At 44.8% G+C, this 23,001-nt stretch overlaps 3 protein-coding genes across 4 annotated transcripts in view; 1 reads left to right on the plus strand and 2 right to left on the minus strand.

Moving 5' to 3' along the window:
• DMP1 (dentin matrix acidic phosphoprotein 1) overlaps positions 1–23,001 on the minus strand; it is a 27,061-nt gene continuing 4,060 nt past the window's right edge. The window contains exons 2-5 of the mRNA XM_068188078.1: positions 2,880–2,953; positions 2,739–2,780; positions 2,018–2,269; positions 1–1,899 (exon numbers count right to left, since the gene is read on the minus strand). Of these exons, the coding sequence (XP_068044179.1) occupies positions 619–1,899; positions 2,018–2,269; positions 2,739–2,780; positions 2,880–2,933 (1,629 nt within the window). The 5' untranslated portion in view covers positions 2,934–2,953 and the 3' untranslated portion in view covers positions 1–618. The remainder of the gene's footprint in view (positions 1,900–2,017; positions 2,270–2,738; positions 2,781–2,879; positions 2,954–23,001) is intronic.
• Positions 3,446–13,296, minus strand: LOC137473325 (uncharacterized). Its single transcript, XM_068189204.1, is given in 3 exon segments — positions 3,446–4,175; positions 4,178–4,243; positions 13,159–13,296. Coding segments are annotated over 3 exon segments (663 nt in total). The 3' UTR covers positions 3,446–3,716.
• SPARCL1 (SPARC like 1) overlaps positions 17,983–23,001 on the plus strand; it is a 13,384-nt gene continuing 8,365 nt past the window's right edge. Inside the window, exons 1-3 of one of the 2 annotated variants that reach the window (XM_068188075.1) lie at positions 17,983–18,670; positions 21,775–21,880; positions 21,983–22,036. In XM_068188075.1, the coding sequence (XP_068044176.1) occupies positions 18,663–18,670; positions 21,775–21,880; positions 21,983–22,036 (168 nt within the window). In that variant the 5' untranslated portion in view covers positions 17,983–18,662. Of the gene's footprint in view, positions 18,671–21,758; positions 21,881–21,982; positions 22,037–23,001 lie in introns of both variants that reach the window. The other variant, XM_068188077.1, reaches the window with a different exon arrangement.

The raw sequence follows: 23,001 nt of genomic DNA on the forward strand, positions 1-23,001 counted from the left end.
GGAGTTTGGTGGTTTTAATGGTGATTAAAGAAATCGACAGGGTATGTTTCAGCTTTGAAATACAAGTGCAAAAAGGATACAGTATAATGTGTTCTGTACATTTCTTACAAAATAATAAAAATATTACATACATCCCATCCTGAAGTGGTACTTCACATCCTGCTGTGCCCATGAACCAGGTGTGCACACCAGCTGTAGCTTTTCCTTTTTATGTGCTGGACATGGAGTTAATGGAAAGCTCCAATTGCAGTCTGGGCAGATGTGTTTAGGGCAGTGGTAGGTAAACACAAGGGGTGAACACAGGGACCTGCCCAGCATGCCCAGGAGTGCCAAGCCACCACTGTGCCCCTGGGGCAAGTGGACAGCATCACCCTGCTGGCATTCACAGCTCTCAGCTGCTCTCCAGTTTGATACAGAAAATACCTTTTGTTGCTATGGTTCAGTGTTTTCCCTGTGCCTGGCAACCCTTTCACTTCCTGTGTAGCATACCCAGGCCTAGCCCTGGCAAACCCGACTCCGTTTTAACCACAGCACCTTCTTGAGAAGAAGTCAACCAGGCTATATGGCAAATAAATTAACCCCTCCTCCCCCCACACCCCCCATGCCGTGGGGCACAGGTCAGTACCCGTCCTGGCAGTCATTGTCATCATAGTCAGCAGCAGGTCTGTGGCGGAGGGCACCCAGCCGCTGCTTGTGGCTCCCACTCTCCAGGCTCTGCAGGGAGCTGTCATCCCCGTGGCTGCTGGACTCACGGGTGGTATCCTCCTGGGAGTGGCTCTCCATGTCATCCTCATCTTCCTGGGACTCGCTGTTGTCGCTCTCTGTGGACCTGCTGTCCTCACCTGTGTTGTCCTCTGGGCTGCTGTTGTCCTCTGGTGACTCTGGGCTCTCAGCTGATGTGCTTGGCACAGAGTCATTCTCATCCTCCTCTGACTCCTCCACAGTGTTATCTGTGGAATGGCTCTGGTCATCATCATCTTCCCTGGACTTGCTCAGTTCACCCTCTTCTTCCCTGGACTCACTGTCAGGTGTGGACAGCACATTCCTGTCCTCAGCAGAATCCCAGTCCTCCTGCCGTTCCCATGTTTGACTGTTGCTGTGCTCATTCAAGGTTCTCACCACCTCCGGGGTCTCCCCTGGCTCTTCATCTGACTGCTCATCAGTGCTCTCCCTGGACTTGCTGTCCTCATCTTCCCTGGAGGAGCTATCCTCCCCATCCCCATCCCCATCCCCATCCCCATCCCCATCCCCATCCCCATCCCCATCCTCCCTGGAGTGGCTGGAGCTTTTTTCCTCTGACTGGCTGTCAACAGGCTCTTCTGACTGACTGTTGTTCTCCACAGATGGGCTGTCTTCTCCAGAGTCACCATCCTCTACCTCGGGGGACCTGCTGTCACCCTCCTCCCAGTGGTGGGAGCCAGCCCACTGGGCACTGTCCCCACTGTTCCCCAGAGCACGGGGGCCAGCGTGGCGCAACCTGTAGCTGCTGCCTGGGGCATCGAAGACAGAGGGATCATCCCCCTGCATGGCTTCATCCTGGAAGTCATAGCTCTCCTCCTCCTGGCTGCTGCTGCTGGCCCCTCTGTGCCTGTAGATCCTGTAGCGCCGGTGGTCTGCCCCGATGCTCTCACTGCTGCTGCTGCTGCTGCTGTCGCCATGCCCCACGCCAGCCCCGGCATCCCCACGGCCAGCGTCACGCTCGTGTTCCCCTGCCCCATCAGCACCAGCCACGTAGGTAGGGCCTTCACCCCTCTCCTCTTCCCCATTGGCATCGAAGGTGTCGTCCCCACTGTCGTCCTCCTCGTCCAGGAACCCGCCGCCGTGGGAGGGAAACCCGTTGGCTCTGGTGCCGTAGTGGTCTCCGTTGTCAGCATCATCAGTGTCACGTGCATCCACCTCCTATGGAGGTGACAAACAGATGAATGCAAAGCCAAGCACAGCCTTGACCAATGCCAGCTTTGGGGCCAAGGGAGCTTTCCTGGCAGAACAAAACATTCCTCTCCACTCACTCACTCACCAGGAAACCAAGGTCATTCCCATTGTGGACGCTCATGTCTTTGTGGTCCTGGTTCACGTGCTGAGCCTGCCCAGCTCGGCCTCCCACATCTTGGCCACTGATCTCACCCAGCTCCTCATCCACGGCATTGCCACCCGTCAGGTCCCTGGCAAGTGCATTTTCCCCTGTCTCTGGACTGGCAGGAGGATGTCTGCCATCTCCACCATCTAGGTGGTTGCCCAGCTTGCCGATGTAATCTTCATTTGTGGTATCCTGGAGGCAAAACATGACATGGTGCTTTTGGTTTATTAAACACCAACCACAGCACATTTACTGCTACTGCTGCAGGACCTCATTCCCAAGCCATGCAAGAGCTCGAGTCTTTTCTATTTCTTGACCTTCAGCCCTTTAGTTATTTCTGCAGATACAAAATAAAATGGTAGCCATCCACAAAAGGGCAGCCCGAGCTGGGCTAGTTAAGAGCATAGAAACTACTTTTTCAGGGCCAGCCCAGCAAAGGTGTCAGGTGAACTGGGAACTTTTTCAGGGAGACAAGTCAAAACAGGGTGAAACCAACCCAGATTGAAAAGACTGAGCAGAGAGACAAAGGTCAAAGACCCACAGAAGCAGCAGATCCCTCCCAGGTTCCTGGTCCAAGGATGCCTGCCCAGTGCTGGCTCCCCATCCCAGACTTGCTTCCTGAGGGGCTGCTCCCTGTGGGACAGGGGCACTTGTGGCTTACCTCTTGCAGGGCGCTGGGGTGGGTGGGTTCATGGCCAGGCACCTAAACACATCCAGGAGATATTTGATCAGTGATCAGTGTGCCTTGGCTGAGCAAAGCCAAGGGGTTTGGGGTGGGAGTGTCAATCCAGGGGGTACTTACAGGGTAAGCACAGGCCACAGCCCAGAGGAGCAGCACCAGGAATGCAGCCCTCATGTCAGTTGTGGTCCTTGTGCCTGCAACAAGGAATGAAATATTTGCAGGCTAGAGCAAAGCCTTTGCATGTGACTCTGGCTGGAACTTGGCCCCACAGAGCCCTCCCAAATCACAGTGCTTGGCCTGGCATGTCATCAAACAAGCCAGGGATTTGTCCTCATGCCACCTCCCGGCACCTCCTGTGCAGAAACTTCCCTTTAGTTTGGCATTTGAAATACCCAGCCATGTACTGGCAGATTTTTTGTTTGAGCATCATTCAGGAGCAGGAAAGCTCTCCTGAGTTTCCTGTTCCCTGGACATAGTAATGTCACCACCCAGCTGAGCTCAGTGGTTGGGACAGGAGCCTGCACCTCAGATGGGCAGCACTGTGAGACCATGGGCTGCAGAGCTGCACCTCCCAATCTCCCAATGTTTCAAAGTGGAGCATCCCAATGAGATAAGGCCACAGAGAGCTGCATCTTCAGAGCCCTCTGGGTGGGCACCCCAGCAGCACTGCTGCCTGGCAGGCAGATAAAGTAGTGGGGGCTTTCCTCCACCTCTGCTCTCATTTTCCAAGCATTTTCTTTAAGCAGCCCAGCACCTCATCCCTATGGGATACACTAAGCACACTGAACATAATCCTGCACCCAAAACATGCTAGAATGAGCACACTTCTGATTTCTTCCCTGACAAAGCAACACCTACATCCCAGATGATAAGCCTCCTGCTTTCAACCAAAACTTGTGAGGAAATCTTCATCCCCTTTTCCCAAACGTTGTCATTTTCCCTCCAGGCAATGCCAGATCAACCCAAAGAAACCTTTACCTCAAGGTGTGATGCAAGCCTGCGTCTCCTATGGTGCTGGGGAAGGGATGAACCGGCCGCCTGTGTTGGAGTGCTCCAGGCTGTGTGTCCCAGGGTGGCCAGGCAGGCATTTAACTGCTGGCCAGTGCCAGCCCCAGGCCAGGGGCAGCCAATGGCACCACCGGGCAGCGCTGCTGCGCCTGGAGGTGTCACCGGGAACTGGCCTCCCACGCTTCCTCTGGCCTCCACTAGGACGCCGGCCCTAAAAAAGCTCCTTGTGGTTGCAGGATGACGAGACAGGAGGGCAGTTAATGACGGACTGTGCTGGCCCTGTGTTTTGACTGCTAAATATATCCCATTCACACACTTCCCGCCATGACACACACAAACAACTACAGCGTCACCCACGCCAAGCATTGGACCCCATCCCAGGGATGGCATCTTCCTAACCTGTGCAACCTAACCTTGGGAGCGGAGTTTGCCCTGTGCCATGGGCCAGGGTGCAGAAATCCACAGGGACCATTTCCCTGCTAGGTCTCAGCCTTGTCCCGTACCTTGGGGCAGGAGGACAAAATCAGCCTAGAAGGAGAGTGCTTGTCTTATTTTCATGCCCACACGGGCACTTGTGCCAGGAAGAAGGGAAATACTAAATGAAGGTGTATAGGAAGCACCCCACACTCTGCACTGGATGTAGCATTCCAGTGCTCCTTCCAGCTGCTGGACAGGGAGGGGATGCAACCTCTGCTCTGGAAAACTCAGGCCACAATATGTGGCATGGGGACATGGACAGGGCTGCAGCTTTGCCAGCATTCACAGGAGATGCTGGCACTGTGAAATAAATGACTGAAAGAAACTTGGGCAGGGTCAGGATTGAGCCAGGGCTCTGTAGATTGCAGGTTATCTAAATTTGCTCAGGCTGTAGAAAACAGCATCCAGATGGCATGCCTCATGCTGGACAGAGCATCTTGTGAAACCAGACATGTCAGTTTGCTGCTGGGTGTAATTTCATCCTCACAATCTCCTGCTGTTCCCCCCCTCATTACCAGCCCACAGTCCATGTGTGTTTGTCCTGTGAGGACTGCAAGGTGCTGAATGTGATGAGTATAATTTTTCTCCTTCTGCGCTCCATGCAGGGAGGCCCCAGTGCCACTGTGGCCCCACTGCTTTCCCCACAGCCCCTTGGCCTTAAGATGGTCACCATCAAGCCGCTCATTCTTGTGCCCATACCTTCAGCAGATGTTTTCCCTCTTCTTCCCATGGCACAGGTCCCCACCTGACCCCTGCCACAGATACCGTGGGATGTATTTTAGTTTCGACCTGTGTCAAAATTATACCCCTGTCCCCAGCCAGATATGAGTTCATGTTGCCAACCTTTTTTAAGCACCTCTAACAATTACCATGTTTTTTTTTGTTTTGGTTTTTTTTTTGTTGTTGTTTTGTTTTTTTGTTTTTTTAAATGTCAAACCTGCATTTAATGCCGCCTCATGTCCAGGTGCTGTGGTGCAAGAAAGAGATAAACACCAAACTCTGCATGCCTGGCCCTTTTATAACACAGGTCACCCATTCCCCCACCAGCCACTACCCCAAGGTCACTTCCCTCCTTTGCAATGGCCTTAAAACACCCGCAGCACCAGCACACTCAACAATGCTCACTGACAGCATGCTGACCTGACCCACATCCCTGTAATCTCCAATAGCCCTGGGTCCATCGATGAGCTCTGTGCCCCAAATCCTTTCCAGAGATCATCCTTGGGCATTAGCCAGATTGACCAAGCAGATGTGCGTGTGTTTTTCAAGGGAAGGAAACCCCAGGCCACACATTGCAACCTTACAATTAACCTTATAAAGAAAAAATAATATTAAGGATTATTGTTGTTACATCAGAAGTGAGAAATGGATTGAGGGTGGGAGCAGCAGCTGTCTGTTGGGTGTTTTAAATGCCAGTGGCCATTTCCCCAAGTCCTACCCTACCAAGATGCTCAGTCCCTGGAAAGAAGATGAGGGAAGCCTGGCCAGACTAAAATTGGCACCCTCAGACTACCAGGGAGTATGTGGCCAAGTCAGAAACTAGAAGACTGGCAGGGCTGGTAAGAAGATGCAGGAATATCACTCCTCTGTTTGACAGTCTGGACTGCGTAGTGTTCATGAGGAGGAAAGAAATGAATGCAGACAGCAGGAGGGATAAGAGACACCAAAGCCAAAAGACAAACTGGCACTACAGCCAGCCAGCTGGGGGAGGAAGAACATAACAGGAACTCTCCTCCACTGATCAAGACAGCTCAGCATCAAAAACTAAAGAACTAAATACTGTTCAAAAAACCACTGCTCCCTCTTTTCTTCTTCTTTTTTTTTTTTTTTTTTCCCAGTCCAGGGTATTTTAATAATATTAATGTTGCTGGTGCACTTCTCTTCTGAGTAGACTTAAGTGTTTTGACAGCAGTATCAAAAGGAAAAGGATCAATGAATGACAGGAGCAGGAAAAACTAGGATGAGAGCAGGACCCAAGGTGCATGTCCTCAGCACTCAACCAAAGACTCAGTACCAGCTCCTACCTTATGGTCAGATCCAAATCTAAATCCCTTTCCCCCACACTTTCTGGTGACAGGTGTTATAACAGAGTTTTATTTTGTTACCTGAGTAAACATTGTCTGCGATTCACAGCATTAACGTGACACATAGCTCAGTAGCTAATGACGACATTTTAGGTGTTTGAAGAGCAACACTGATATTCCAGCTCCTTCTGGGAGCAAGCCTCACAGCTACAAATGCTGGGATATGGAATTACCAGCATGTTTGTCACAGCACAGAGGCATGCTTGATTTCTTCTAATCCTCTAAAATTTGGCGCTTCTCCTTGCTGGCAAAGAGCATCTCACTGAAGCCTGAGTCCAGAGGCCCTGAAATACAGACACAAGCAAGGCACCTGCTAATGCTAGACCTCTGCACAAGACCAACAGCCCTCTCCCCTGGCCTCCTGTCAGCACAGGGCTCGGATCATTAATCCTATTCCATGTCCACCATGGAGTTTCCTCTACAACTAGAGAAAAAAGGCACTTTAAAGGCACCAGTCATTTGCTCTATGACAGGCACCTATTTCAGACATCACAGACTGTTTGAAGTCTCTGTAACACTGTCGAAAGGAGGTGCCGACCTTATCCTACTCTCAAGATGCACCGTGCCCTTTCCCAAAATCTGTGCGAGGCAAGTTCACAAAATCCCTCACTTCCCACCTCCTGTGCCAGCCCCACTCTCTATCCATGTCTACTTACAGCATTTTTCTACCATCCTACTCTGAGCAATGACTTCTAGCAAAGCCAGCACATCGTCCTGATGGTCTGCTGGGACAAAGGCTCACAGGTGTTGTAGCTGCTCTGTGCCACTTTTGCCAAATGGAGCAATAACTGCTATCCACATCATGCCTACTGCAGCTGTAGCTCATGGCTGGACAGGTGCTTTGTGCCATCTCTGCCAGATGTCTGTGACTGGATTGTCAGGTCCTGTAAATCTATATTCATCCATCAGCTTGGCTGAATTCACTAATTTGAGGCTGTGACTTCATCACACGTGGGTAAGATGTCTCATTTCTGCCTGGCCACTGTCAGATCCAACACACCTTCCTGCACACAGGCACTACTGCACCTTGCCACCCTCAGTCAAAATAAGGGCAGGGACAGATGCTCAGCTCTGCCTCACAGCAGGGACCTGTTTTGATGACGCTGGCACAGCTACCAGGTAGCTCCAGTGACACTGGGCTGTCAGTAGCTCAGCACTGGCAGCAGTAATCATAGAGACACTAGAGGGTAATTACAGCTCCTAAGATCTCATTCAGAGTACAATATCTTTTACAATCATTTCCTGCTCACAATTCAACCCCTTGGGAGGTGGGAGCAGTAAGTATTTGTCAACTGCAAGCTGGAAGTGGAGCAATAACACAGCCTTAATATGAAAATCTTTCTGCAGCTTTCACCCTGTGCCTGCTCCCATCCAAGTGGGATTGCAAAGATCTGGAAAGCAGCATAGTGTCAGTGCTCTCAGGAAGATAAATATAGCAGTGATCAGGGGCCAGCCAGCCTTGCCCCTGATCACATCAGTGAACTGCTCAGGGTGACACAGGGGCAGTTGTGCTGTTTGTGCAGGTCAGGTGTGTGTCTGTCTCCTGAGTCACAGCACCCTGTGACTTTCTTGTTGGAGGGGGAAAAAACATCAGAAGGAAATGACTGGTGGAAATGATCGTATGAAACAGGCACTGCAGGAGTGCAAATGGGTAATGAGGAGGCACAGGATGCCCAGAGGGGGAGAAGTCAGGACAGGGCTGGCAGCTCGAGGGATGAAGATGTCTGTATGGAGTGCCAGACCCTCTTGGGGAGCGGTCATGTCGTTATGGCTCACTCGGGCTAAATCTATTGCTGCTCATTGTAGCTGGACAGGAAGCACTATCACAGTCCCCTGGGAGCCTGGAAAAATTTACACCATAAGTGCAGCTCTGAGCAAGAGATCATCAGCAATTTGGCTCATACCTCCAAAGGACATTTGAATCCTCAAAATCCTAGTAACTTAAAAAAAAATAACATAAGGAATAAAAAAAGGCAAAAAACACCAAAAACAAAAACCAAACAAGCAAACAAACAAACAAACAAAAAAAAAAAAAAAAACAAAAAAAACCAACAAAACAAAACAAAAACAAAACCAAAAAAAAACCACCAAACCTGAAACCCCTCACTACCAAAACCCAAGCAATGCCAAACAACCCACAAAGCCAGAGAAGTCTCAAGCAATACAACTACAGAAAATAAAAGCACACCACATCACACATCTGGTGACTTTCATTTGGTTCACGATCTAACTTTTTATTAACTATAGTATGTGAGTGCTGTACCCACATCTTCCACAATATTCCATATTGCACAAAGGTCTATACAACAAAAATCCCATAGAAGGTACTCTATACAGGAATCTACATGCTTATGATAAACTGTTTTTCAGCAAGAAACAAGTATTAAATCTAAGGAGGTATTTCTTTGTTTTCTGTGGCTCCTAAAAGGGTCGTTAAATACTGGGGGAGGGGTAGGCCAAGCTTAAGCCGTATAAGAGTGTTCTGAATATCAGAAAACAAAGAAAAATCTGGAATTGCTTACTGGAAGTTGTTTTCCTGAAAACAGTATGTGAGATTGTTGGTGACAAACCTGTATAAGCAGTCAGCCAGCAGCCAAAATGCTGGTGTGCACTTCCCAGGGAAGCTGTGCACAGCTGACTGCCAGCACCCTAAAATACAGCTTAAGAACATCACCATGGCACCTGACAGCAGCCACCCCAGATCCTGAGGTGGGGATCTGCATTTCTGCTCCACTTTCACAGGGACTGCAGTAGGAATTGAAGATGATTGCTTTTAAGACCTACATTTATGAGACCTTCAACTTATTCCCTCAGGAATCAATTCACCCAATTCAGATACCAGTCATAAAGGCTGGATCCAGCCTTCACTCTTCCGTGATGACTTTAACACTCTTCCTTGTTTGATTTATTGATAAATATAACTTCCTAACCACTCCCCCTGCCCCCCACCAAGTTGTTCTTTGTAATTTCATACCAATCACCTTAAATGAGCAGCTGTAAATGACAGATGAATTCTTACACAACTCATTCACACTCTATTAAACTTCCAGTAGAATTCAATGGTACACCTCAAAGCAGCTGCATATGTGTGATTGCACATGCCAATCAATACCTTTTGATTCAGTCTAGTTCCTCTTCACTATTCCTGCTGGAATACTATCTCATTACTGGTGTTTTTATTCTGAATGCTGAATGCACAAAAGATTATTGCACAGGAGATAAGAAGCAGGAATCTTAAAAATAAAAGCTTGTAAGAAATGAATACTGGAAAAGCATTGACCCTCATGCAAAGAATTTGATTTTGCATAACCAGCCACAAACAAAAAGATGGGAAAATGTATTTGATATGCAAGCAGGGAAGACTGATGCAAACAAATGAGAGCAAGGTGCTGTCTGGGGAAGCAGGGTCAAGAACATGTGCTGCTTGTTCCCTGCCTGCACGATCCCACAGCAGGAGAAGGAACACAAAGCTCCCCTCCAACTTTTTTTAGTAACTTCGGGGCTTCAGTTATTGACAAAACCGTTCCTGAGGGTTTCTAGTATTTCTGACTCCTGACATGTCTGCAAATTCCGGCACTGCCTGCTCCAGTCACATACGTAACTGTGCTGTGGGAGCAGCCCTGCTCTGCCCAGATGTAATTACATGGTACACTTTGTGGCTTTCTACGAGGAAGTGGCATCACCACCTCTGTCTTCCACCAGGCTCCCCTCCAGAACCAACCCATATGGGAATGCAAAGCCATGAAAGGACTTCCTTTGTCTGCCCAACCACACGGGATCGCAGGAGGATCCCTGGAAGCGTCACCCCAGCTTATGTGCCAGGGCATCCTTTTACCTTCACCAGGGTCTTGGCCCTCCTTATTGAAGAAATCAGGCCAGAATCACAAAAGCTGACCCATCTCACCCATAATCCTCTCAGCACTGTGGGCTTAAGCACTTCACCACCCAGCCCACGTTCAAATCTTGCCCATGCCCACAGCCATCATCTCTTCAAATGACTAATGTGCTCCAGTAGGTAAACTCAAATCTTTCCGTTCCCTCCAACTGAGAAATAATTGGAATAAACATTTCAGTTTGATTCACTTCCCCATTTTTTTTCCTTTCAATGAAACCAAACCCCAAAACAAAGCCAGTGTGAGCTGGCTGAGCATTAATGCAAACAGTGCACTCAAAGAGGCATCGTCAAACCCCACTCAGGTTGTAATCTTTTCCAGAAAAGCCATTTCCCATTACAAACCCAGCCCTTGCTGTGTTGTACCAGGACAGTCCCACAGCCAACAAGAGGCTAATGGTCATGATTCCATCCCCATGGTGCAGCACAGGGAAATGCTCCATGATGGAGGTGTGGGATGCAGCACAGAGGGGCTGACAAGTGGGAGCAAGAGTTGAGCATGGGCTGGGCACTGCAGACCCCAGAGTGATGCACAGCTCACCAGAACTTGGGCTGAAACTTCTGCCTTTAGGGGATAACAAAGAAACTAGAAAATATATAGCATTATCAAGAATTTTACATGTAGAAATATTTCAAATTATTCTCCTTTCTTTTCTGTAACTATTAGATCATGAAATAGTGGCTGTGGAAATCTTGCTCTACACAATCTGTTCTTCAATGGCTGTGGACCTCAGGAGATGAATTTCTGGGGCAAAGCAGGCAACAGCCAGGGATCTCTGCCAGGTGGTACTTCCACACAAGTGCTTTGCTTGCTCCCAGTTTGGGTCCTGCTTCCTTCTGAGCACAGGGAGACAGGCACCCATGCCCACACAGGAAGAAGGTACAGCATGCTTTTCCTCCCACTACTTCATCCCATGGCAAAACTATAATTTGATTCCTCTCTCCTCAGCTATTTTTGGATTTTCAGCACTGAAATTAGCATAACTCATACAGACAGGAAGTTGTTGCTACAGCACTAGAGAAGGGTGCTTGGAAATTAAAACCAGTCTTTGATTAAAAGAATAACTTCAAAAACCCTTTTAATGAAAAATGCCCCCCCCCCTCCCAAAAAGGCCTATCAAAAGAATGCTCTACACCTTTACTATCACTTAATTTAGGTAAAAATGGGACATTTAGACAATGGGAACACTTTTGTAACTGCACTGTGTAATTTACCAGGAGTTTATGCAATGGCAAAGAAATAAGTTCTTTAAATAAAAATAAATAACAAGAAAATTCAATAAATAGAAATTGAAGTTTTACTATGTGATGCATATCTTGAATACCAGAGTATAACCAGACATGACCATCTGGAATCATCCAGGAAGTCTTCACCCAAAAAGCGATTTGGCACCCCTACAAAAGAGGTGAAATGGATCTCTATAAAAATCCAAGGAGTTCACTGAGGATCAGACACAAACTAAATTAGCTCAACTACATCGAGCCTTCTCTAAACCCAAACCTTTGCCTAAAGAGGAAAGGAGTCCATGTTAAATGCCTTCTCTGTTCCTAGTGCTGGGGAGCAGGAGATGAGGGGTACCTTACGGCAAGAGAGTTTCTCTCTCCTCACTCCTTTCTTCCTGACACAAGGTCCCTGCTGCCCCCAGGAAAGCTTACTGCCCTCCCAGTTCACCCATCTCATTGCCCCTTTACTCCCCTCTGCCCAGTACAAATCCAGTGCCCTGAGTGACCCCAAACAGGCATTAGGACTGCAGTGAAAGCCACCAGCCACTCCACCACGGATATTTATCTCCCCTCAGTGTCCTGTTCCCTTCTTCTTGAGTAAATTTTGTTTTGATATAAACACCTCTTCAAATATCTTTCCCATCAGAAAAGTGAAACGTGCCGGGCGTGGATTGCCTTCTAAAACTACTCTCATCAGGTCATTCACAAGTGGTATTTTTAAACCCCTGGCTGGCTGAACAACAGACATTGCAGTCATTACACCCACCCACCCACGGCCCCATTTTTGTCTTTCGAGAGGCTGCGAGACATCACACACGCAGATGGCAGGTTTGATAGTAGCCTGAACCTTTGTGCTGGCACGAATAACACACTCTCCTCAGTATTTATTTCTATTTGAGGAACAGGCAGTTGCACAAAGTTGAGGATGCACGAAGCAATGGGAAAAACATGAGGGAAGAGGGGAGCAGTCACCCAGAAACTGGGGACACAATGCCACGGGGAGGGTACCGAAACTCTTCTGTGCCCTGAAAATCCTAAAAGCAGCTTCCTGATTCAGGGAAATGCCTAGTTGCCCTCAGCCAAGGCAAAATGCCCCAAGAGCTGCTGTCCCCAAGCTCCCAGAGACGAGGGAAGCTCTCTGAAATGCTGACTTGGAAGCAGGGTAAGAGAGGCCCAGGAGCAGGACAGGCTCATTTAGCTGTACAAAATCACACTTGGATTTTCCTGATTCCTGAGGAAGACAGACCCAGCATTAGAGCTGAAACAAGTCACACACTATAAGGAATATCAGCAGAACCGGGACCATGACAGGAGAGAGTGGCACTCCAGGCTAAGACCATGCCATTCCTGAAATAACAAGGAACAGATTAATTGCAGTGTTTCACAACCCTTGTCTCCATATGGACCAAGGCTTTGCTGCTTGACATAGAATCACTTAGGTTGGAAAAGACCTCAGCAATCGTCAAGTCCAACCCATGACCAAACACCACCATGCCAACCAGGCCATGGCACTGAGTGCCACACCCATTCTTTCCATAAACACTCCAGTGATGGTGACTCCACCATGTCCCTGGGCAGCCCACTCCAATGTCCAATCACCCTTTCTTGTGAAGAAATTCTTCCTAATTTCCAGCCTGAACCTCCTCTGGCACACCTGGAGTCAGTGTCTTCTTATCCTGTCGCTGGTTGCTGGGGAGAGGAGACCAACCCCCACCTGGCTATACTCTTCTTTCAGGCAGTTGTAGAGACTGATAAGGTTTTCCTTGAGCCTCCTTTTTTCCAGGCTAAACACCCCCAGCTCCCTAAGCCATTCCTCAACAGACTTGTGCTCCAGACCCTTCACCACCTTCATTGCCCTTCTGTCATCACCAAAGATCACAGCACTCACTAAATAAACAGCTTTGTGTGTATTGACACACTTTTTACATCAGATTCCCATCACAAGTGGACTTGGCTTTTTCCCCCACTTATTTGCTTCATGGTGCTCCCAAACAGCTGCAGAGCCACTTCACAGGGCAGTCAGGTTGGAAATCCAATGAAATGGCACCCATGCATAATATAAAACTTGTTTTTCCCCTACCCTAAGATTTAAACCCATCTACACAGGCAGTTTTAAGGCAAGTGCTCAGCAGAACATCAGAAACAAGGAAGATGAGCCACAGTGAGCAGTCCCTGCTGCATTACGCTTCCCCGAAAGTCTCTAGCCGTGCTGTGCATCTGAAATGATTAAGTGAAATAACAACCTGCTCTTGAAAGGCACGTGGAGATTGCACAGCTTGCACAATGTGTCTTCAGCAGAATTGCTCTTAAAATCCTCACACTGAACTTCATCTCTTTGGCTCATTACTAAAGCAAATGCACACTACAACAATAAAAATAAAGCACACCTCTGCAGCCCCAAAAAACAGAAGGGGATAGATAAGATCTCTTCAGGTTTGAGCCTTGTCTACCTCTTGCTAGCTTAAGGACTCTTCCTGCTCATTTTCATTCCTCTTTTTAAGAATTTGGTCAAGAAAATAGTTTGAACAATATAGACCATTAGCTGAGTCTGTCTGGCTGAAGGGCAAAAATAGCCATCTTTCAGTCTGAGCTTTAAAATAGCTCCTCCCCAACGGGACTCAAATGTTCCCTAGCTGGGCAAGATGTTTATTTCTCTCCCTCCTTTTTAAACATATAATTTCAACCTATGCAGGCACTGTGGTCAAGCATGACACAGTCCAGAGCAGCAGCTCTCAGGAGAGAGGGACGAGAGTCTCTAACACCCTGACTGCATCACAGACAAAGCTTGATATAGCAGCAGCACACGGGCAGCCATGCTGGAGCCTCAGCCCCATTTGGAGTTGCTTTCCGCACGCCAGGAAGCATGAATCATTCCATACATCCAGGGAATAGGAGCTCTGCCTGGCACTTCCTGTCTTCCCAGGCATCATGAAAATCACAGACAGAATTGCATCCAGTACAGCATTTCATGCAGGTAGAATAAGAAATAAAAAGCCACAACGGGGTTTTGACTAACTGAGATTGCTGAAGGGTTGGAAAACTCAGTGTAATAAAGTAAAGGAATTGTTATGTGGAAGTAGGCAGAACTACTGCTGTATGGAATAAAACACTGGTGATGGAGGGCTCCTGGATTAGAGCAAAAGATAAATTGCAACCACGTAGTCTGTATTCAAGAGAACCTGATTTTAGATGCAGAAATGACCAAGTAGCAGGCCACAAAAAGAACACATAGGAAGACCTTTAACTTCGTGTCTCTGTGATTTTTTGGAAGTTTTTAATGATAAGCCACACTTTGTGAGATTTTTCACTGAAAAGCTCTTGGGAGATAACTCAGTTTCAATATACTCCCCAGCAGTTCATATGCATTTATTATTATGCTCCAGAGATGCTTGCTAATCTCAAAAGGACTCCAGGCATTGCCTTTGGAGTCAAAAAAGATATTAGAGAACGGCAGACTTTAGAGTCAAAAAAGCTGTGCCAAAAAATCATTTTCCAGAGTATAAAAAACTTCATTCCAAATTCAACACAAGGAGCCTCTAGAAGGAAGTCAAGCTTTCTTTCTTCTGATGAAAGAAAAAAGGAGTAATGTATTAATATTATTTAGTCCAGAGATTATAACTTATATTTGTTTATGTACATATCTATACATTATATTTACTATAATTATCAGTGATTTATTTTTGGTAGATAAGTTAATTTAGAAAGAAAAGCATGCAAAAATACTTTGGCAAACTTCCTGGGCAGAATCTCTATTATAAGATACCTAAAGAGCCACAACTGATATTCTCCTGCCTCCCCAAAAATAAGGCATAGAAGGCACCCCACCTCCAGTATTCCTTTGGTGTGGCACAACTGAACAGAACTGGTCAGAGGACTCAGCTCCCTCTTATCCCCAGCACTGTCTCCAAACAGTTTTTCTACCTTTCTCAAGAAAATTAAACTCCCCATGAAATGCCTCTATGGTGCACATGAACCCTATAAATTATTTCCAGTAGGAAAGGACAAGAAGTACTTGGCAACATTTCCAATGGGAGTTGCTACAGGCTGTGATCTTTTGAGAATCTAAATAATTAATACAATCATCAGTTCATGAAAGGCTTCAGATGCACCTTTTGTTAAGGAAGTTACACCGAGATTTCCCTAAATTTCTTGATCATTTAATTAATGGCTAAGAGGCAACGAGGGATGTGCTTAGAGCCCTCTCAACACCACCTGGCAGACTGTGATCTCTGCCACCTGGAACTCCGCAGCACACACACATCAGCACTGATTGCAATCGGACTCAAACTATTTCATGTCTATCTGTTGTTTTGTGGTTCATTTTGCTGTTTTTTTTCCTCTGTAGTAAAAAGAGAAAACACACAGACACACAGCTAGGTATTATATCATTGATATAATAGCCAGTATACCTGCACAGTTTCTTTGTCTACACTAAAACACTTGAGTTCCACCTTGCTTACACTTTTTCTTTTTGGGGTAAAGCATATTTGATGGAACAGCCAAATTTTATTTGTAAATTAGAATGAGCGCTGATGTTAAAATTTACTTTTCATTTAAAAAAACTGGAAGTTGATCCCTGGCACGTGGTCTGGCAGCCAACGGCTCAACACCACTCTCTTGTGGGCAGAGATATGAACCCTCTGGCAGGACTGAGCATGCAGAAGTGCAGACAGCTCCAATAAAAACAAATGTCTTTTGAGCCTAATTCCGTCTCCCCCACAGTCAGTTAGACCCACAGATCTTTGCTGCATTTCTTTACAGGCACATTATTAAATGTAAGGCAAGATCCTCTGAGGATTTGCTCTTCTTCCTTTGTTTAAAGTGTCTGTTTAGCAGCTGCCACAGTGAGACGGATAAAACAAACTTTTTCACCTCCCTCTACACATCTGTCTTCTTTCTTCTATGTTTTATCTTTATTGTTTGCTGCATATCCTCCCTTTCACTTAGCTCAGCAACTGCTTGCCTCCCCTCTTCCCCCCATACTTCACCTCGATGGCACAGCACCTCTTTCTGGTGAGAGAATTACTAATCCACCACTGAAAAGGTTTCCAAAAAGCACACTGCCTGACACAGTGGGACTGGCTGAGGACTAGAGGACTAGGAGTGATGGCTCCAAGACAAGCCCAGGCCTCCCAGTGACATCGGAAAACAACCAGGGATCTTCTCAACTGAAGCATTTTGTCATCAAAAGCAAAGCTAGAAAATATTGCTTAATGACATGTTTTGTAAATATGTAAATATAATGAAGTATTTTGTAAATATGTAACTCTGATAAACAATGTATAATCCCTCAATATCCTCAAAAACAAAATGTTTCCTCCCTACTGTCCTTTAAGTCCCAAGAACGCTGTTTAAACACAGAACCAGGCAAAGCTTAGAAATCACATACAGTTTTCCAATAATAACCTTCCATCTCCTACAAATTTCTGCTTCCAGTTTCTGCACAGTTCTTCAATCTGGCACTTTTTTCTGTGAATTAAGAACTTCAAGGCGAGGTTAATAGCCATTATCAGAAAATCTCATGACAAAAAGAGTTAATATTTAGCTACCATAAAAATAACATTGCTGTACTTGTCCTAATTTCTGGGTTGTCACCTGAACAGTTTTTGTTTATCTGCTGAGAGTCCATCCATATCTTGAACACTGAAAAAATCACAGCAAAGCCACTTATCTTTGATAACCCTGTGAAGCTAATCTGATGGTACAGCACAGCACAAAGAGCTGTGAATAGATAAAACCAATCATCTTTTCAGCATGCACAACAAAAGAAAAAACAAATGGGAAGTTCTGAAATATGCCCATTCCTTTCAGACACCAACTGGCTGACAGACAAGCAGAATTTCAACTCCAATAGGCATGAATTAGTTTCCAGGCAAAGAAGCAGAGATAAAAGGGGAAAGGATTTAAAGAATTTCTCATGGGCTTTTGTCAAAGGGATTTTTTTCTGCTTGGTCTACAGAGTGAGGGCTCAGCTCTGATTTCAGGCTCTTTCATTTTTTTAAAATTTTTTTATAAGCTATAAACTTCACAGTTTGCCACATAAAACATGGTCAATTTCTGTACATTTCTCACTGTATTTTGTTTCATCAACACCCAATGTCTATTACCTTTTTGGGTGAACAGAAGAGAAGCCAGTAAAACTGTAACTTTAAAAAGAACCTATGAAAATATTATCTAAAGTGACTGAATTTCAGCATTTGCATTACAGTTCTTACTATTCACACACTTCATTTCATTTTGCTTCAACCTCTCTTCCAGTCATGTCAACACAATATGCAAAGTGTCCTCTTTAGGAAGAGAGGATATTGGCAGAATGGGGAATTTGAGACTGAATCTGCTGCCTTTATCACTGGAAGTGCCTTTGCTCTTACACTGGTGCATCCCCTCCACTATTTCTGGACAACCTCCCAGAAACTATTCCAGTTCAGGTGGAGCATTTTATGGAATAATGAGATGACCAAAAAAACCCCCCCAAAAAACCAACTTAATGATGCTTGCAGAACCAGAAGCCACAAAGCCTCTGCTGCAGAGGCTCATGGGGGTTTCCACTCTCATCAGCTTGCTCTGTGTTGTCGCTATGGCAGACAGGCAGCACAGCCATGGCAACAGCTTCCAAACAGCAAACTCCTCAGAGTTATGCAAGAGCCTCCAACCAATACTGGGTTTTACATGCCTAATTTAGAGTTTCTACCTTTTTGCAGGCTTACACGCACCATGTGCAGCATACTGAAACAACACCGGGCAGCTCAGCAGGGACTGGCATCCCTATGTTCCATTTTCCCCCAGCCAACAGTGTGGCTGCCCCAGCAGATCTCTTGGTTCAGCTCTTCTGGGAGCAGCTGATGCAGCAGAAACTCTTGCACCCGCTCCCTTTGGCTCCCCTCCCTGCAAAGCACTAAATATGTCTTTCCCACACAGTCGTTGAGCTCCACTGGCCCAGAGCCCATGAGCACTAAATTGTCTTTCTGATTCAATTAATCCAGCAGAATTCCACCAGCCCATTGCCCCCCACCTCGTCCCATGGAAGCCTAGGATTCCTTGTTCCACCAAGACTCAAAGAGTACCATCCTCCTTCACTGACACTTGCAGCACAAGACACTTGCTGAGAGGGTCTGTTCCAGACACCAAAACATATCTCAGGAAAAACAGCAACATTTTGCAAGACTCAAGGATTTCCAGTACATCGGTGGCAGGACAAGGAGCACCTCTTCTACTGCTATGGTACTGTTTCTTCTTTATTCTTAATTAAAACTTTAGAATGCTTTATATCTAACCCTCTGCAACTTTTTCCTACTTACTGCAAAAGCTTTCATACAGTGTCATCTGTTTTAAGGATAACACATTTCAGATGTTTATGTCTAGAACAGAAAATGTCCTGTGTAAGAGAAAATAATGTGTAGTTACTGTGTTGAGGAAGATAACCCTTATCTTACCACTGGAATAATTATTTTTCCAGTGATGCTGCAAAACAATAAAGCATTATGGCAAACAAGAGCCAAGAAAAGCACACACCTCCTTTGGAACTGTACAGTGGTCCAGCTGAAAGCCACGGTGCGACCTAATTTCCCAACACTTCAACAGTCTCTTGAAATACCAGTTTAGGAATTAGTCCAATAGACAAGGCCAAAAAGACAGATTCACCTTCTTTTCTCATATTGGAGAAGAAAGAGAGAGAAACACTGGCTGGTCTTGGAGGAACCTTTCAAAAATGTGCTGGTAGACCTAGTGAAAACATGTACCAAACAGGAGCCCCTGAAAGAAATGTAGGATCTGGGAGAGGACAAAACCCACCAACTAATACCAAAATAATTCTGCCTAATAAATAAGTCTCATTTTGATCCTCATCAAATTAAATCAAAGCAGCTCATTGTGACTTGATCTGATCTCTGGTAAAAAAAAAAAAAAAAAAAAAAAAAAAAAAAAAAAAAAAAAAACCAAAAAACCAAAACTCTAAAAACTCAAGATCTAGCAAGATCTAAATAAGTAGAAAATAAAATGAAATGGTAGAAAGGAAACATAAGAGATTAAACAATTACAGTAAGTTAATGTGAATGGTTTATTAAAAATTGTTTTAACTTGTCCTGAAATACTTTTGGTTTGGTTTTGATCTTTTTGCATTTCTGCCCGGAAGGCTTCATGCAAGTCCTTATGCAAGGACTTATGCCTGATGGCTTTTGCAGCTGTAAAACTGGCAGCTTCAGAGGGATCAATTCTCATTATCAGCTATTTACTGTTACAGAATGAGTGAAATAGTTTTAACGCTTCCATTTTTTTTTCTAATTGTGATCTCTTCTTTTACTCAGATTAGAAATCTGCCTCAAAATCTGCCTTTCAGTTTTATATGTGTGCACACATGAACCAGCTTCTACCTGTATAATGTGTTCATGCCCTCACAAGGGCTTTTGAAACATCTGGAAACAGGAATGTGGTGTACCAGTTGTAATTTAAAAGTATCACACTTATACTTTTATTAAAAATTTATGTCATTGATTAGTATTTCAAATGACTGCTGACAGTATTAGAATAGCAGCCCTGTAGCCTCCTTGCCATGCAAACCCAGTACCCCTAGTTAGCATTGCTTGCCCAATAACCCAAGATATAGTATTGTTAAATTACTAATTTCTTGGTCAAAAACCAAGAAATTTTCCTATTCACCTTTTGGCTAAGTCTTCCTACAGATTCTCCTGTACAGAATAATGATTTCATTTTCCCAGGGAGATGTCTCCCTGCTCATATTTTTTTAAAAAAGCTTCTTGTGTAATCATTCCTTTCTGACAGTTCTATTAAACTTATGTGTTACAAAAGCTGCTTTTAAAAATTCTCTTTTTAGAACATATTTGGGAATTAAAGCAAGAATGAAGTGCCTTCCCAGTTAGTGTAAAAAATATCATCTCACAATCCATCATAGGACACTCCAATCCGTGTGGTCAGGCTTCCCTAATAATTTAATACTTATTCAAGACCAAATACTTAATTCAAGACTTATACTTCCTATGGGCTGCTGAGGGCTTGCTGTTAAAAAGAAAATACAAAAGCCCTGTCCTGCCACCTTAACTCAGATTTAGTCCAACTAGTTTTTGATTATTTGAGCAAAGGTGGTAGAGGCAACTTTTACAGACAGAGACAAGCCAAATTAGAAAATTGCAATTATAAATAAAACACAACAGAGAGAACTTTTCATTTATAACTCTCAAACTAGTTTACCAAAACAAATATGACAAATGAGAGTTTTAAAGAAGGAAACTCAGTTAAGTGACATGCCCAGGTCTGTGTTGCTCACCAGCAACAGAAAGAAATGGAAATCAACCCTACCTAGCATTCAAATCCTTCTTTCCTCAGACACTTGCCAGGCCTTCAAAAAGCACAGTATGCAGTTTTTAGCATTTTACATTAAATTGGATTATTGCCCTGCATTTCTGACAAGTTGTCTGCATAATTCTCAGTCTAACCACACTTGCCTTGATCTGAAGTGACTGCCCATATCCAGCCCAGTGAGGCATTTTGCATATGCTCATTATTGGCTTTTGTTGTATTCTGCCTTTCCCTCTGAAAACATCTTAGACAACTAACTGTGAATGCCAGAGAGAAAACAGATAATTAATCAAGAGGTAATTTGGAGACTAACTGCAAGGAAAAATGGATTGCATACTAGATATGCCCCACTAATGAGTATTTTGATCTTCGTTAACGGAAAGATAATGACATTGAACAATGTTTAACAGAGGGATCTTCCAAAAGCATACACTTTGGGTGACAATTTCCAAGAGAACAGAGAAGCAGGACTGCATCCAAAGCAGGACTGCACCCAGTCTTCAAGCAGCCTGGGCAGCACTTCTGAGCTTGGAGACCTGCTGAGCAGAATTTCTGCTTAATTAACCACTTAATTCTTCTTAGCAGACACAGAGGGGAGCAGCCAAGAGACACCTCAGCCATAGAGGTGCCACAAGCAGGCACTGCCTCAGAGTTCAATAAAAGAGGCATTTTTCACAAAGTGGTATCTCATAGGGGTGGATAAATACTTATAACTATTTGTAAGTAATTAAATACTTAACCTATGTCCATTCACAGCTCTGCCTCTCAGTAACACCCACTGGAGTTTGTGAACACAGCCTACAGCTTAATCACTGTCAAAGAACTGAGACTAAAGTGTCCTCTAGTTAACTGGTCTCAAATCTGAGTTTACAGGACACTGCATAACAATTTTATGGGTCTCTAGACTTAACAAGTTACAGCAGCCACTACATTGCTTCCATCAGTCATTTCTAGGTCATTATACCCAAATCCTAACTTGTTTTGTTTTCATGTTTCTTGCAGAAAGGAAACCTCTAAGCCCTACCTACCCTTGTACCATTAACTATTGTCCTCGACAAGATCTGGAAAACATGAAGGCTGTAGCCCTCTTCATTTGTCTTGTAGGACCAGTTTTTGCTGTTCCAGTAAGTCCTCATCATGCTATTATTATCAGGCACCTAATTTCCCATTCTGAGAATATTCTATGCTTATGGATGTGCAGATATTCATAGATTTGTCTTTTTTAGACCCATCCTGTAAACCACAAGCTCAGAACTCACAGACAGAAAACTCCAGAAAAGGTACTCTTCTTGTTCTTTAAATAAAAGGAAGTAACTTACATTATTCATCTTAAATATAAAAACACATTACCACACACATACTGGTTGGCAAATTGATTTATGTTAAAAAACTTTAGGCCCTCTCACCCCAAAAATCAGTGCCAAGTATTTCATGCCTTGCATATTAACAACTGCAAACAGGACAAAATCTAAATCTCAACATGGAAGTTTCACTTATTGACAAAATTACCTTAAATGAATCCCCACATATAATCATTACCCATATTTGTACAAGAAATTAGCCCCAGTGACAGTCAAAATTGTTGTTATCACAGCTCCAGTATAGGTGGAGGACGAAATCTTCAATTTATCACACCAGAGTCTCAAATATGTAAGAATTTTAGCCACCATATGTTTCATTATTCACAGTGCAGAGCATTAGACACAGCTTATCCTGGCAGAGTATTCTGTGACTGACAGGCCAGATGCCCTGATGTATGAGACAGAGGATTTCACCAGCCCTCCCTGTGTCACATATGTGTGCCAATGATGGAGCCAACCGTTTTGCATTCATGACTGAACCAAATAAAAATTCCTTTTTATTGCACTGTTCTGGTGAGCCTTTGTGACTCAGACACAATGGATCTTGTCTCGAAGCCACTGGGTGTTTCAGAACTACTAAACTTAGATCATGCTCTGTAGTAAGAGATTTAAAATCCCAACTCTTATGCTAACCATTTTTTAAATTTTTAATTATAAACTATATCCCACTCTGTACAGTTTTCCAGATACCTTTCATATCAATCTGGACTACGAAAACAAAAAATTACCTTTTCCTAATGAAGTATCCAGCAGAGGAAATTGTATAAAGATTAGTTTGCAGCCTACGGCTGTCTACCAGAAATAACACACGTAAGATACTTGCATCAAAACAAAATCGTGCAATAGCCAATGAATCATCAGTTCCAAGTGTGTGCATCATCTAT

The sequence above is a fragment of the Anomalospiza imberbis genome, chromosome 4, assembly GCF_031753505.1.
Source record: "Anomalospiza imberbis isolate Cuckoo-Finch-1a 21T00152 chromosome 4, ASM3175350v1, whole genome shotgun sequence".
Classification (NCBI taxonomy): Eukaryota; Metazoa; Chordata; class Aves; order Passeriformes; family Viduidae; genus Anomalospiza; species Anomalospiza imberbis.